At 46.3% G+C, this 14,966-nt stretch overlaps 3 protein-coding genes across 3 annotated transcripts; all 3 read right to left on the bottom strand.

Moving 5' to 3' along the window:
* Positions 1–828: 828 nt before the first annotated feature.
* grem1b (gremlin 1b) lies at positions 829–1,401 on the bottom strand (the record flags this gene model as incomplete). Its single annotated transcript, XM_083908167.1, has 1 exon — positions 829–1,401. One exon carries the CDS (start codon positions 1,399–1,401, stop codon positions 829–831), a length of 573 nt encoding a protein of 190 aa, XP_083764293.1.
* Positions 1,402–3,805: 2,404 nt separating this feature from the next.
* Positions 3,806–9,560, bottom strand: arhgap11a (Rho GTPase activating protein 11A; the record flags this gene model as incomplete). Its single annotated transcript, XM_083908058.1, has 12 exons — positions 3,806–5,115; positions 5,200–5,323; positions 5,949–6,057; positions 6,145–6,274; positions 6,351–6,524; positions 6,817–6,891; positions 7,068–7,208; positions 7,305–7,468; positions 8,040–8,296; positions 8,392–8,488; positions 8,573–8,640; positions 9,432–9,560. 12 exons carry the CDS (start codon positions 9,558–9,560, stop codon positions 3,806–3,808), a joined length of 2,778 nt encoding a protein of 925 aa, XP_083764184.1.
* A 1,630-nt stretch (positions 9,561–11,190) lies between these two features.
* Positions 11,191–14,726, bottom strand: actc1b (actin alpha cardiac muscle 1b). The gene is made up of 9 exons (XM_083908120.1): positions 14,712–14,726; positions 13,700–13,860; positions 13,483–13,611; positions 13,184–13,294; positions 13,014–13,098; positions 12,761–12,922; positions 11,785–11,976; positions 11,513–11,694; positions 11,191–11,427 (listed from the first exon to the last, which is right to left on the bottom strand). The coding sequence occupies exons 2-9, from the start codon at positions 13,826–13,828 to the stop codon at positions 11,284–11,286; spliced, it is 1,134 nt and encodes a 377-aa protein (XP_083764246.1). The 5' UTR covers positions 13,829–13,860; positions 14,712–14,726; the 3' UTR covers positions 11,191–11,283.
* Between the last annotated feature and the right edge of the window lie 240 nt (positions 14,727–14,966).

Here is a 14,966-nt window from a genome sequence, read left to right as displayed (position 1 = left end):
TGTTATTTTCTTGGTGCGTACCTTAAAGGGTTAAGAATGTTTTATTGCTGCAGGATTGGCCAGAAATTGACTCATTTACTCATCTATTGTCAAATTTACTTTCAGTACTCCATGATGATATATGCACTTCTATCCCAGCATCCATTTATTTTATGTTCCCGTGGGATAATTTAATCCAATGAATAAACAAAACCAATTACATTTGACAACTATTTAATCTCAAATATCGTATAAACCACCACTGTACAACGTCCATAAAATAAAATTTAAAAAAAAAGAAAAAAAAAAGAAGATCTTTACTGGTGAACAGAAACCAACCAAAAGACTTCTTCCAAATAAAATCCCATTTTTCCCCCGTTAACAAATCTCTCGCCACTCAAATTCCACACAGTGGAAAAAAACAACAAACAAATATAAAGGCATAATAAAAACCGGACATGGATGTGTTTAGAGCAGTGACTTGTTAAATAAACCGGGCCTGTGTGTGTATAAGAAGTCCAACTGGAGGAGGAGGAGGAGGAGGAGGGGGAGCCGTGCGTAAAAACCTGCTCCCATTCCAAGTCCGCGTTCCCGTGCAGTGATGCAGTGATATTTTCAAACTTGGCAAAAAAAAAAATGAAAAAATGTTCTTCGCAGTTCATCACGAGTTGATGATTGTCCGTGTGTTTATTCACGCGCTGTGCAAGAAGAAGAGAATCAGAGTAAAGCAGCCCTAAAGGTCATCATGGAGACCCCGAGACACGTGTCGTCTTGGGGTCTCTTTATTTCTACTATCAACAGTCCTGTCCACAACACACACAGTTGTGTGTGTGTGTGTGTTTGTGTGTTTTAGTCCAGGTCTATGGATATACAGCGGCACTGTTTGACGCGCTGGATGCGCTTCTTCTTGGTGGGCGGCTGCTGGTCCGGGCAGCTCAGCGTGAACGTCATGGTGGTGAAACGCTTGGGCTTGCAGAACGAGCAGGACTGGAAGGCGCCCTCCTCCCTGCGGATGTGCCGCGGGATGTAGAAGGAGTTGCACTGTCCGTAGCAGAAGCGGTTGATGATGGTGCGGCTGACGCAGCCCTCCTCGTGGATGGTCTGCTTGAGCGGCTGCGTCTTGCACCAGTCCCGTTTCAGATACTGTCGCTCCGTCACGTGTAGCGCTTCCTGGCTGGACTCCAGCACCTCGTCGGCCGGCGAGGACGAGCCCTGCCTCTGCCGGGACCCGGAGCCCGCCGCCGCCGCCGCCGCCTGTGGAGGCTGCGGTTGCTGCTGCTCCGATTCGTTTGGGTTGCTTTTGTCAGGATGAGGAATGGCGCCTTGTGAACCCCGGTTTCTTTTGGAGTCCACGGGAGAGGAAAGCAGCAAGCCCGTGATGATGAAAACCATACCGCAGGAGAGACGCGCCGAGTTGGCCATCCTTTGAGGATGAGGAGAAGAAAAAGAATTCATCATCTACGCCGTTTCAACTCTGGACGCACAGCTGTCAAAGCTTTTACGCTGCGTAAAAACGCACGGATAGAGTTCACTTTCCTTTCCCCCCAGCCTTTTTTTTTTTTTTTTTTTTTCTTAAAAAAGCACATGTAAAACAAAATCACTCTATACATGTGTCCAAGTATCTGAATGCATGATTGCATTCATGCGTAAACACTTTACGCATTACGCACAGAATGGTGCCATTTAAACGCATGCACACATAATGAATCGAGGTGAATTCACTCACGCGTTCGAATGCAAACAAGCACCGATGATGTGATGTGATCCTGTCGGTCCTCAGCGAAGGTGATGGGCACCTTACTGCTGTCGGCTGTGCACTGGCGGGACTGCGGATGGGTGGGAGACTAACCGCTCCATAGACATAGACAGGGGCCCGGGGTGTGTGGGGTGGGTTGGGGGGGGGGGGGGGGTTGCTGGTTTGGAGGGGGTGTAATACAAATTGCTTCAGCGCCGGACTGTCTCCCTTTTAAATGTCTGCCAGCTGAGATGTGCACAACAGTTCCCCCTCTACATTATTGGCTCAACGCGATGGAGAGGAAAATCAAAACTATCCGCCCCCTCAACACTTCCCTGAACCCGCTTCAAGAAAACAGACAAGCGAGGAACAGGAGAGGAGAGAGGGGGGCCGGCAGACGTTTGTGCGCACATGGAAAAAGTAAAACAGCTTTTTTTATCACTGATGATGATGATGATGATGATGTAGTGTCATCAAAATGAATCAAAAGTGGGCTTTAGAAATGTTAGGATACAATGACATGACAGCACCTGTGAATCCTCAGCGTTTAAAAGTCAGAGTAAACTCATTATGGACAAACGAGTGAGCGCCAGAGCCTGAACCGACTGAGCCAACGCGCGTCAAATCAATGAGTCACGAGCAGTGATTTGTGCGGGAAAAAGCGAGCATTTCGTCTTATTGTTTAAAAATGACACAACCACCTTTGTTAAATGTAATAAAGTCAAACATTGGTGGAGTTCTCTTAAATGACTAAATCGGTTCAATTCATCACTAAAGAGTAACCTTTCGGGATGCCAAATAATGTCCCTCCAGATGATGCTCAGACTAAATATTGGTACTCGCTTAAGAAACACTTGATCTATTGGTGCTTTTCCTGTAAATGTTGGCAAAGTAAAAGTAAAAATTGCAATTATCTCATCTATTCTATCTTTTAAATGATCGTATAATGAAGTGTCCTGGTGAGAGCAGCGAAAGGGGGATTTTCACAACCTGGCAACTAAAACCAATCGCATATAAAACATTATGGGTTAATAATTAAAAGCTGTAATGCTTCATAAAACCATTAAAAAAAGGATACACCTTAAAATATATAAGTTACTTTTATACAACATAATTAACTTAATTTAGGCCTATATATATATATATGTATATATGTACGTATATATATATATATGTATATATATACGTGTGTATGTATGTATACACATGTATATATATATGTATATATGGGTGCACGCATATCTATATAGATATATAGAAATATAGAAATAAATATATATATATATATATAAATAAATATATATATACATATAAATAAATATATACATACATATAAATAAATATATACATATAAAAAGACTCCACAAAGTAAATCAATCAAACAGAATATATTTAAAACAAGTTATATGTTTCAGCTTGAGTTTAAAAAGAAAAATAATACCTCAACATATTCTATTACAAAGTGTTCCAACTGAGAGAAGTAATTGTAGGACTCCCCCTTGTGGCCGCGACGAGTACCAGCAAAACACACGTTACATGTAAAAGTCTGATTTTATTGATCTGAAGCAGTTCACGAGGCAAAAAATCGTACAGTTTTGATGGTTGTGAAATCAATATAGACGGACGATTTCATCAATACTGCTTGGTTTTTTTTCTTTTTTCAACAAAAGGTGCATTTTTTTTTTCTGTAAGACAACATTCGGACATAAAAAGACAGCCTCGACTTCAGCAAACATCCACCTAAGGTGTAAGATATTAAACGCATAAATTAAAACGCATACGTCTCGATCACAACATTTCCAGTCATACCCTCAGTCACGTCACATAATTCGGCCCGTCATTTTTTTTAGCATTATAATATTGTTGGCTGGTGTGAAGACACATTTTTTTTTAGACTTGTTTTAAGTAAAAACAAATAAGGCATTTTAACATCTCCCAATAATAAGGCCTTAACACAAACGGCACCTACTGTAGCTAAAAAAATAAATTATAAACCCTGAAAATATGGACAATAGAAGATGTTTATTGTCTATTAGTTTCACCAGAGACCTGCATAGAGGAAACAAAAAGAGTAAAAAAATAAAAACAGTCCTATAAATCTACAGGCTTGGTGGCAGACATCAGGCGCGCCTGGTTCAGAGGGTTTCTGGGTGAACCTCGATAATGGCTCATTTCCTTTTCCGCAACCTGCTGCGCGAGAGGCTTCTTCGCGTCCGTCGACTCCGGGACACAAGAGTCCGCTTTGGTCTTTGGTTGGACCTTGTTGGTCACGTCGCCGAGAGCGAAGGACTTGCGGGACGCGGCGCTCGGCTTCCTCGGCGGCACGGGGGGCGCTCTCTTTTTGGGCCGCGTGCCGTTGGCCCTCGCCGGCGGGTGCGGGGAGAGGCCGCTCTCCAGGCTCACCGCCTTCACGACTTGACCGAACTGGCTGGCGGACGCTCTCGCGGATCTACGGTCTCCCGCGATGGAGTTGATCCTGCGGACCGTCTGGCGCACCGGCGTGCGCTGGAACTTGAGCGGCGAGCGGATCTGTTTGATCTTGGCGCCTCGGGGAGAGTGGAGGGTGAGCTTGTTGAAGTGTTGAATGTGGTCGGCCACGCGCCGCTTTTCGGCCTCGAGGCTGTGCGGCGAGAGCGGGGCGGGGTGTTGGGCTTTGGCGGCGATCGCTGGGGCGAACTCGTCTTTATCGACTCTCACCGGCGTGCCGAGCTCTTCGCGCCTGAAGTCGAGCTCCAGCTTGAACGGCGTGGACTGCGGCCCGGAGGCGACGCCCTCTCTGAAGTGAGCGGGGCTCTGGATGTCCAGGGCGTCGATCAACCTGCTGCAGTCGACCTCGTCTTCGCTGTGAGGACTGCAAGCAGGAGCTGCAGCGCGTTCATCGGCTTTTAACGCCGGACTAGAACACACGCTGGACTCGAGCACGACGCTGTCGATGTGCAATGGAGACAACGCGGCAAACTGACCAAACGTAATGTTCTGCTCGTTGGCCAGAAAGCTCCGCTTCGTCTCAGCGTTCACAGGAGTCTCTGGTGGAAGAGCCGTGACGCTGCCTGGTGCTTTTAGGTCCCGGCGGTCACTTCTTCCCGACTCCTTCGCCGGCGTGGGACCCCGTTTCCGTGGCTCGGCGGCGGGGCTCTCGCCGTCGAGGCTCTCCGAGCTCGAAGCACAGCACAGCTTCTTGGGAAGGCTCGCCGAAGCCGCCGGGGACTTCGACGCGGCGATGGCGGGCTCGGACACGTAGGCGTTCTTAAGGCGCATGCTCATGGGCGTGTCCGCGAACGACGCGGCGCTGAAAACCTTGGCTCCTACGGGAGTCTCGCCGCTCCAGGAAATCTGGTGGACACTGGAGTCGCACCGTGGGGTCAGCAAGCTGTCCTCAGACTTGCTGATGTACTTGCCGTCTATGAAAATAAGATGAATATGACGTATTTAAAGTAAAGTCTCTACGAATACGGTTTATAGCGACGTCTTTAACAGATACTCACTCTTGCATTCGGTTTTCCTCGCAGCGGCGGCAGCAGCAGCAGGACTGAAGTCTGTCTCTTTGGTGAAATGAAAACCGGTGGCGCTCTCCTGCGAGGCAAGTCGCCAGCCAATGGACCCAGAACCCTTTATCACCAGCATGGAATGAGAAATGAAAGAAACTTAGGAGGATTAGGCTTTAGGTTGGGTTAAAAAAGGATCCCACAGATGTTAACGACACCCCCCCCGCCTCCACAAAAGATACCCGCGTTAATTTCATGCATAGTGAGGTTAGTTCTTCAGAGGGTGATGGAAATCACTCAGAAGAAACAACTGGATTTTGTAAACGTATTTTTTTTATTAAGCCAAGAATATACACTTAAAAGCAAAAAAAAATAATTGCATGCACCTTTACCAGTTCACCCAATAAACCTAAAACCAGTCACAGTGGGTTTATTTATAAGTGCTCAAAATGTGTACGGGAAATATCCCCTGAATTAGTACCATACAAGTATGAACTTTCTCATATTAATCTAATAATTAAATTGTAAAACCATGCATACATTAGATTTACTAAAGGTAAAGTAAGTGCATACGACAATACCAAAGTGCTCCTGTGCACCATTTAACCCAAACATCACCCCCCATGTGCTAACATCTCATTTTAATGAAAAACGATTGCCGAAAATACCCCGAATATCCACGTTAAACATGGTTCACACTGTGTGTGTGTGTATATATATATAAATATATATCAGACAACCACACTTACAGCATCTTTGCTGCTCTTCCCCAGGCTAAAACGCAAGCGCAGGGACTTGCGCGGAGCTTCTTTTTTGCCGACCTTCGGAGAAAAGCAGCCCGTTCTTCCAGATTCGACTCTGAAAAAAGGGGACGTGAATTCAAATATCGGTTTAAACCTTCCGTGTTTGATGAATGACATCCCCCCGGATTGTGTCGTCTTGTACCTGTTGACCGCATGTCTGCTACTGAGTCGTCGACTCTTCCTCCTCACAGAGGTGGCTGAATGTCTCCTCGACCTCCCAGCTGGGGACGGGCCGTTTTGGGACGATTCCAAGACACCAGAGGCGCTATAAGCTGGAACAAACACGCAATGTAAGCTTAACCCACAAAGCAGACTAACCAAATAAATCTAGTTAGTGATCGTCGATACCTGAATCTGGAGTGGATGCTCCGTTGAACAGCGTATTGGGAAGTAAATCCATGCCCAGGTTCTTTTTGACAGATCTGCGTTTCTTGCTGGAGAATCCAAAAGAGTGGCCCGACTCCAGGGGGAGCTTTCGCTTGGACGTGGGCGTCGCGATCACGGGAGTCGCGGAAGAAAAGACTGACGAGAAACAAACGAAAACAAATTCGGTTATGTTGGGTTTGACTCATTTACACTCGAACAGATTATAGAGACGATTCTGAGCCAAAGCACGGAGAGAAATTAGCAGGTTCATGCAGAAGAAGAGCATACGAATGCAGTCATTACTTCATTCACGATTTGCGCGTTTTCTGCTTTTCATTGCGTTTGATTTTGCTTGAATGGCAAGAAGCGTATTTTGCGAGCGTCGTTCAATCATCATGCCACAAGACGAGCAGCGCGAAGCAAACTGCCCTGCGACCGCAGTACATACCGAGACCGTCTGACTGGGGGACATTTGTGGGCGTTCTATTAGTTTTTATCTTATTCAGAGCACCACTGACCATATCTGAAACGTGAGACAAACCAGAATGTACCATTATTTTTGGCTGAAACTCTTTCAGAGCTTGAAGATTCTACAATACAGAGCTGTTTTGAACGAGTTGAGGCTTCAGAGAGGCAGGATATTGTTTATTTCGTAACTTCAACCAGGAAATTAACTCTCTATTGATGATCTAGACTTACCTCCAAAGCTGCGTCTGTTTTTCCTCTTTATCCCTGAGTTTAAGTCCAGCTCCCCGAGTTCGCCGTGAGTGGGCGACAGAATGTCCGCGTCGCAGCCCATCATAGCTGGAACCTTTGTCAGGAGGAACTGCGGCAGCACGCCTGACACAGACCAAACCAATGTCATCTTTAAAGTGCTTTAAAGCAAAAGCTGTAGATAAGTAAAAGAAGAACGGGCGAGATGCTTTGACGTCTTACCAAAGCTTGGGGCGTTCTCTATGAAGCACTGGACCACAGCTGCCTGGAGCTTGAGGCGTTTTTCCGTGTTGGCGTTCATCTTCTCTGTGCCGTCTCCAGAGTGAAGCAGGTTGGGGGCTAATATTAAAGACAGGTTATTGCTGTCCATCTTATTCTCTTCACTCCTGTTGAAATAAAGTAAAGATTGGTGAGAAAACAGTCGGCAGATGGAAGAATAAGCTCATTTAAAAGGGACACTGTGTAGTATTTATGGGTTTATATAACCCAAAATCCACTTTTTTTATACATATTATGTGCTCCTGCATTGTCTCGTCGCTGTATAATAGTTTTTGTAGTGTTTCAAAAAGGCATGTAAAATAACATGGTCCCGGGCCGCTGTTGCATTGTCACTGTTAGCAGCGAGACGCCATGTTTCTACTGGAGCCTGTAAGGACAAACGCGAGAGAACAAATCAAGCGTCGCTTCTACGGAAGTCCCGCCTCCACTCTCTCTGCTTCGTCTGCTATGGCACGAAGAGCTGTCCCTCCCCCTCGTTGTCTGAATAACTACACGAACCTCATCTGCTGACTCGGAGAAAGACGACGAGGGAGACATTTGACCGGCTGAGGATACCGTAGCGCTCAGGGAAGGGAGGGGGTGAGCAGAGGAGCAATTCGTTGTTGTATATTTCAGCCTCTCCTCTAGATGTCACTATAAACTACTTACTTCACCTTTAAATACAAGTATTTACGTTACCTCTGAGACACATTGTGGAGGAAGTCGAAAAAGTGACGCAGGACGCCAAGGTTCCTATCAGGCAGCACACAAGACATAAGCATGGTGGCAGAGGTCCGGTCCTCTTCGGTGGGGAGCTGCTGGGCCTTGAGGAAAGCCTCCTGCAGCTCTGAGGGGAGCACAGGGTCAGGCAGCTCCCTAAAGAACTGCTTGACCAGACCGGCGATATCGCACGGAAGAGCGGCGGACAGACACTCCTCGCCCGCATCCAGTTTGGCCTGCACAGACAGAACAGAGCTCGGTTGTGTTAAGGCGGCTTCTCCAGGGTCGTGGTGCGACAACGACCGCAGGGTCAGCTTCAGCCATCACTCACCCTGAGCGCTTTCAGGCGAACGACGGAGCCCGATTTTCTGAACAGCCCCTCTGTGTCGACGTGTGCCAGCAGCATCATGCACGCATCAACCAGAAAGCTGGAAAGACAAAGGAAAGAATGTAAGTAAGAACGACAAACAACCGCCCAACTGAAGTATGAGTAAAGTGGCATTAAAACTAACCTTGGCACACTTCCACTTTCCATGTTATAGTACGGTAAGCTCTCCAGAGACACTCCGAATACCTTTGCCTGGAGAACCAAACAAGGTAAAAATAAGATCAATTCAGCACCAGTGTCCAAATCCATCGTTTTTTTGTGGTTTGTGGGAATTTGGTTTGAAAACGCAGAGCATTTTTTTCACTGTTTGAGTTTCTTCTGTGACGGCTGGCTGCCAAACATTCCTATGTTTAAGAGAAAAATGCAGGAAAGCCACTTTATATGTTGCTTCTTGACCTCCAGGGGTTCATCCAGTCATTTTCACCAAAGCAAAATAACCCCATTTGGATTTTCATTTAATTTCCAATAACTTGCAGCTCCAACTTGCTGAATCCAGCAAATGCATACGTTCGACGTTGATTTGAAACGTCACAGTCTGCTGCAACAAACCTTGTGACTCTTGTGAACCCAATTACAGGTCGAGTGCACGTGAAGAAACAGGGCTTTATTTTCAAAATCAAGTGGCAGACCGCGCTGCTGCGTGAATAACAAGTTTCTATTGCAGAACTGTGACACAGGAGATAAATGAGAAAACATTCACACACCTCTGGGAGTTGTTGGACTTTGCTTTCTGTTGTTGATAAAAGACATTTATGGTGCGAATAGTAACGAGAGCAGCCAAACAAAGCGACTGCACTGACTGACATGGGTGCGAACAGCAAGTGGACAAATGGGCTTTCACTTATATGCTAATTTAATTCAACAGACGAAACAACAATGTCATAGGCTGGCTCCATTGTCGATCCGATTTTCATGAGCAGTTTCGGGGTCTCTACCGATTATATTCTGCGAAATACAAGTTGTGTTGATTATCTTAAACTCACCGAGTTGCTGGCTGTCGATTTACAGCTGCCCGCTTTGTTTTTGTTCCAGTTCTTTGTCTTGATCCCGTAGGCTGCGCGGAGATGCTGCACAGCCATCAGACGCATCACATTTTTCTCCACGACTTTCATGGTTCACTCGTGTCTTCAAAACTCTCTTCTGTCGGGGAACTAGACTACGCCAACATCCGCATGTGGCTCCGTCGTGACAAGAGCCTCGTCTCTATCTTCAACGCTATTTGTTTTTTAAACCTTCGACGCTAAGTCATCCTTCCATGGAGCTGCTCACAAGACGTTCGAACCTCAACAGAGTCAACTACAAAGTAAACTCACGCGTCGCTTGTTAACGACCTGACCAGCGTTACATTACAGCTAACTTCTGCGATGCAGCTAGCTAGCTATTAGCCAGCTAGTTTAAAGAGTCGCGTTAGCCCAATAACGAATAACAAAAACAATACCGGGTTGTTTTTTTTCGTGTCACCGCACGACTTTGAATAGCTGTTTATCTCTAATCTTCGCAGACGTTGAAATACGCGGAATAAATCGCGTATTTAAAATCTTAGCTAGCTAACTGCATTGTGCTGTGTGTCCTCTCTCTCGTCATATCGGTTAGTTTGCCTAGCTGCTTCCGCACAGCATTCAAACAGCGGCGCTCCCTGCGCTCGGCGCTCTGATTGGCTGGAAGTGAATAACACTCCCGAGGGCGTGTGTTTTATAAACCAGCGTTGCCCCACTGGGCGGCGGGGTGTTTTCTACCGGAGCGGACGAATGGTGAAGTGTACGTCTTCTGTCAACCGGATGTTTCTGTAATAGAAATCATTCGCACCTTGAAAATAGCGAAGGCAAATAAACAATTAAGTAATTTTATTGCGCGTATGAATCCTGAGCAGGGCCGGCCCTATGCATTGTGGTGCCGCCCTCCCGTCTCCTCCGTTGACTGTCACCCAACACACTAAGCTAGTTCTCTATGAAAATGTGAACTATGTATAATAATGTCATTGTCATGAGACTAAAACATTAATAAACAAGTAATAAAACACTACATGGTTAATGTCAATAGTAAAGTATGGACACTGCAAGCTAAATTTGCTAAATAAATAAAATTAACAAACATAATAATAATAATACATGTGTAAAATGGTAAAATAAACCAAACACGCTATGTTTCTTTGTATTATTAGATATGCTAATTTTTTTTAAGCGAAGTAAGGCACCCATGGCTGGATTTTTAGTCATATATATTTAGTCTTATATATTAAAGGTCCAATTGTAAGAATGTGGCCAAAAACGGTTACTACATTCAAATTCAAAACACCGAGGTCTTTTAGGTTTTGTTTTCTGACGTAACTGACAACCCGTGGTTGCTAACTGCAATGATTAGTAGACGCCGGTAGGTGGCGCCACATGCCAAAACATGATTTCAAAACATAAACATGAATTGCAGTCTGCAAAAGATTTTTTTTAATGTGAATATTTTGTCTGTACTGTTGTTGTTGGTGAGTTCAGTTTGTTATATGAACATTATTCCTGAGTCTCTGTGACATATTAGGAGGATTTTATGGCCAGTTGCTTTAGATTTATTACATAATGCACCTTTAAGTCATGTTGTCCAGCTACATATTTATTTCAGTATACCACTTTTAGGACCAGCCTTCCAAATTTACTTTCCAGCCACAGCTAAAATACCTCCCCTTTTTTCCTGTTCCTGTTTCTAAGTGTCTGTTATTCAAATCACACACACGGCACAGGTGATACTCTCACATGGGCTTATCTTTATTACAATACAACTTACACATATATGTACAGGAGACAAACAACGTGCGAATGCATGGACAAGAGGAGGTTGGTTGTGTGTTTAGAAGCACTTCCTGTGGACAATGGAGGGGCCCGCCTCGTCGTACTCCTGCTTGCTGATCCACATCTGCTGGAAGGTGGACAGGGAAGCCAGGATGGAGCCACCGATCCAGACGGAGTACTTCCTCTCAGGTGGAGCAATGATCTAGACGGGTAACAAACCGCCATGTCAATGTCACAGTGTTTATTCACTTATTGAATTAACTCCATTGCATGTGTCGTTTCCTCACCTTGATCTTCATTGTGCTTGGGGCCAGGGCTGTAATCTCCTTCTGCATACGGTCAGCAATACCGGGGTACATGGTGGTGCCACCGGACAGCACGTTGTTGGCGTACAGGTCCTTACGGATGTCAATGTCACATTTCATGATGCTGTTGTAGGCGGTCTCATGGATACCAGCAGACTCCATACCTGATAGTGGTCGGACCAAAAAAAAAAACAGATCAGCGTCGATGTCTGAGAGCAATAAAGAAACGTTTGTTTTGGTTTGCAGTCACTCACCGATGAAGGAAGGCTGGAAGAGGGTCTCTGGGCAACGGAAACGCTCGTTACCGATGGTGATGACCTGACCGTCGGGCAGCTCGTAGCTCTTTTCCAGGGAGGAGGACGAGGCGGCGGTGGCCATCTCGTTCTCAAAGTCAAGAGCCACGTAGCACAGCTTCTCCTTGATGTCGCGCACGATCTCACGCTCAGCTAAGGAGCAGAACATTCACATAATTGAGAACTCTTGCGCCTCCTTTCACATGCACCAACTCAGGGGTCTCAAACTGGCGGGGCCCCCCGGTCGATTACATGCGGCCCCCCCCCCACTTAATATCATGCTATAATGAAAACATGGCCCACGACCTCACCGTCTTTTTAACACAGTGTGTAGCTGAGGCAGAGCTGCCAGTGAGGTGATGGAATATAATATATGTTTGCTAGCAATGTTTTTATAACAGTAATAATAAGACATTTAGCTTTTTATTATTTTCCCATTATTAAAGGCGCCATATGTAAGAATGTGGCCAAAAACGGTTACTACGCTCAAATTCAAAAAACCAGTTTCTTTGAGGTTTAGTTTTCTGACATAACTGGCAACCCGTGGTTGCTCGTTAGCGGAGACTCTACTGGCTGCAATGGTTGGTAGACGGCGGTAGGTGGCGCCACATGCCAAAACATGATTTAAAAAATACCAAGGTTTTTTAAGTTTAGTTTTCTCCGCCAATGTAGCTCAGACGTACTGTAACTGGCAACCCATGGTCGCTCGGCAGCTGAGACTCTACTGACTGCAACGATTAGTAAACGGCGGTAAAATAAATGTCTGTTTTTGATATTAATACATTCATTTTGCATCATAAATAATATTATTAAGCATGTGTGATATTGTGAACAGTTGTTTTTTTTCCCCACTTTTTCTTCTCTAGGCCGGCCCCCCGGGTCATTTGAGTTTGAGACCCCTGCACTAAATGAACATGATGGTATAGAGCAGACCTACCAGTTGTGACGAAAGAGTAGCCGCGCTCAGTCAGGATCTTCATCAGGTAGTCGGTAAGGTCACGACCGGCCAGATCCAGACGCATGATGGCGTGTGGCAGAGCGTAACCCTCATAGATGGGGACATTGTGGGTCACACCGTCGCCAGAGTCCAGCACAATACCTTTAGTAAAGCAAGGGGAAAGTCTGGTTTTTAACACAAACTGAATTGTTTTGTTTCACTTTAGCAGAAGTGGACGGTGCAGTTGACCGACCTGTGGTACGACCGGAGGCGTACAGGGACAGCACAGCCTGGATGGCCACGTACATGGCAGGAACGTTGAAGGTCTCAAACATGATCTGCAAGAAAACGCGAGCAGAATGTCTAATGTTTTGTCTCGGCGTGTGAAAATAAGAGCACAGAGCAGGGATTTTCTCGTCATACCTGGGTCATCTTCTCCCTGTTGGCTTTGGGGTTGAGGGGGGCCTCAGTGAGCAGGGTGGGATGCTCCTCGGGGGCCACGCGCAGCTCATTGTAAAAGGTGTGGTGCCAGATCTGCACAAAAGCAACAGCTGTTGTCACCGACACAGAAGTCTCGACTGAGTAAACAACACCTAGGTTGTTAAATAACGTCGTAGGAGGTAAAAAATAGAGCGGCCTTTGTCGTCGTGGACGCAGATACACAAGAATGTGGTAGTTCAGCTGCCACGGATGTTGTAAATGAATCACACACACACACACACCTTCTCCATGTCATCCCAGTTGGTGATGATGCCATGCTCGATGGGGTATTTCAGAGTCAGGATACCCCTCTTGCTCTGGGCCTCGTCACCTACATAGCTGTCCTTCTGACCCATACCCACCATCACACCCTGGAGGAGGAAGCACGAGAGCATACAACGTAAGATGTCGTTCAGTCTTAACCCATAATAAGATTCTGAGGGCTCTGAAGAGGCGTACCTGGTGGCGGGGCCTTCCAACGATGGAAGGGAAGACAGCACGGGGAGCGTCATCTCCGGCAAACCCAGCCTTGACCAAGCCAGAGCCGTTGTCGCACACGAGGGCGGTCGTCTCTTCGTCGTCACACATGATTAGGCTTCACTGGGGGGGGGGGTGGTGGTCTAAAATTTGAGGGGGCAGGTAGTTGGAAAGGTTTAAGGGAGGGTGTCACAGAACACGTAGCAGGGAAAAGCCTGTTGTCACAGTCGCTTATGATGTGATGATGTGACGACACCTGCTGTATCTGGAAAAAAGTTAGCGGCACAATCGTAACAATCCACGGCGCCTGTGAAGCCCTGCCAGCACCATCTCTGCAGATTATCACTAACACAGCCGGCCACAGCGGGTGTTATCTTTACAGATTTAATTAGACATGCATTTGGATGCTATTTTGGTCCTAACCCTGTTGAACAACTACTGATAGCGTATCTTTTTTTTCTTCCCCCCCCATGCAGGACAACTCATAGCTGCTGAAGTAGCACCAAAAAGGGGAATAACTGAGATCTGTGATCTATTTGCAGCACTGCAACCTCACTGTGCTTAAAAGGGTGAAACAACTGACGCGTGGATCTCCTGCTATTTCAGGTCAGAGAGAGGTTGTCGGCTGGTGTTTTACTACGCGGCTCTTGTGCCTCAGCTGTCCATTAACTTCATTCATTGGCGCGTACAAGTATTTGAGCAGCTTCTCCCCCAGCTTCCAAGCAACCGTTGATGATATGCTGTATTTCAGACCCGTGTCGCTCTGTCTGTGCATTTCCACAGGAACTTCACATATCATCCTGGACTATATTTGCCCCATAAATCCAGAAGCAAACCAAAAAACCAAAAACAGTAACTCCTGTTCTAACTGCACACTTAAGCAAACCACCGGTTAACTGACGATACATCATCGAGAGCAACAAACGGACTCCGTGAAACCGATCACGCTAGACTTTAACACAGTTTTTTAAACAAACACGTGAGACGTACTCACCGAGATGCACTGGTAGACGGATGCTTCCACTGGGACAAAGCCTGAGGGTGAGGAGAGCCCCCTTAAATAAGACCCAGACTGGGGCCTGGGAACCAGGGGCGTGGCCAAGGGTCCATACAAGTCCAAATAAGAGCTGGCAGCAAAAATCAACAGGCAAAAAGGGTATTCTGCGTTTTGCATACATGGATGGGACGTCCTCACAATGAAGTCACGTGACCCGACTGAGGGGAAACGGGGGGGAAATGTTGTGATTAT

Source organism: Microchirus variegatus (genome assembly GCF_963457635.1).
Source record: "Microchirus variegatus genome assembly, chromosome: 21".
Lineage (NCBI taxonomy): Eukaryota > Metazoa > Chordata > Actinopteri > Pleuronectiformes > Soleidae > Microchirus > Microchirus variegatus.
Note: the sequence above shows the minus strand (reverse complement) of the source record. Positions and strands in the feature narration are given on the sequence as shown.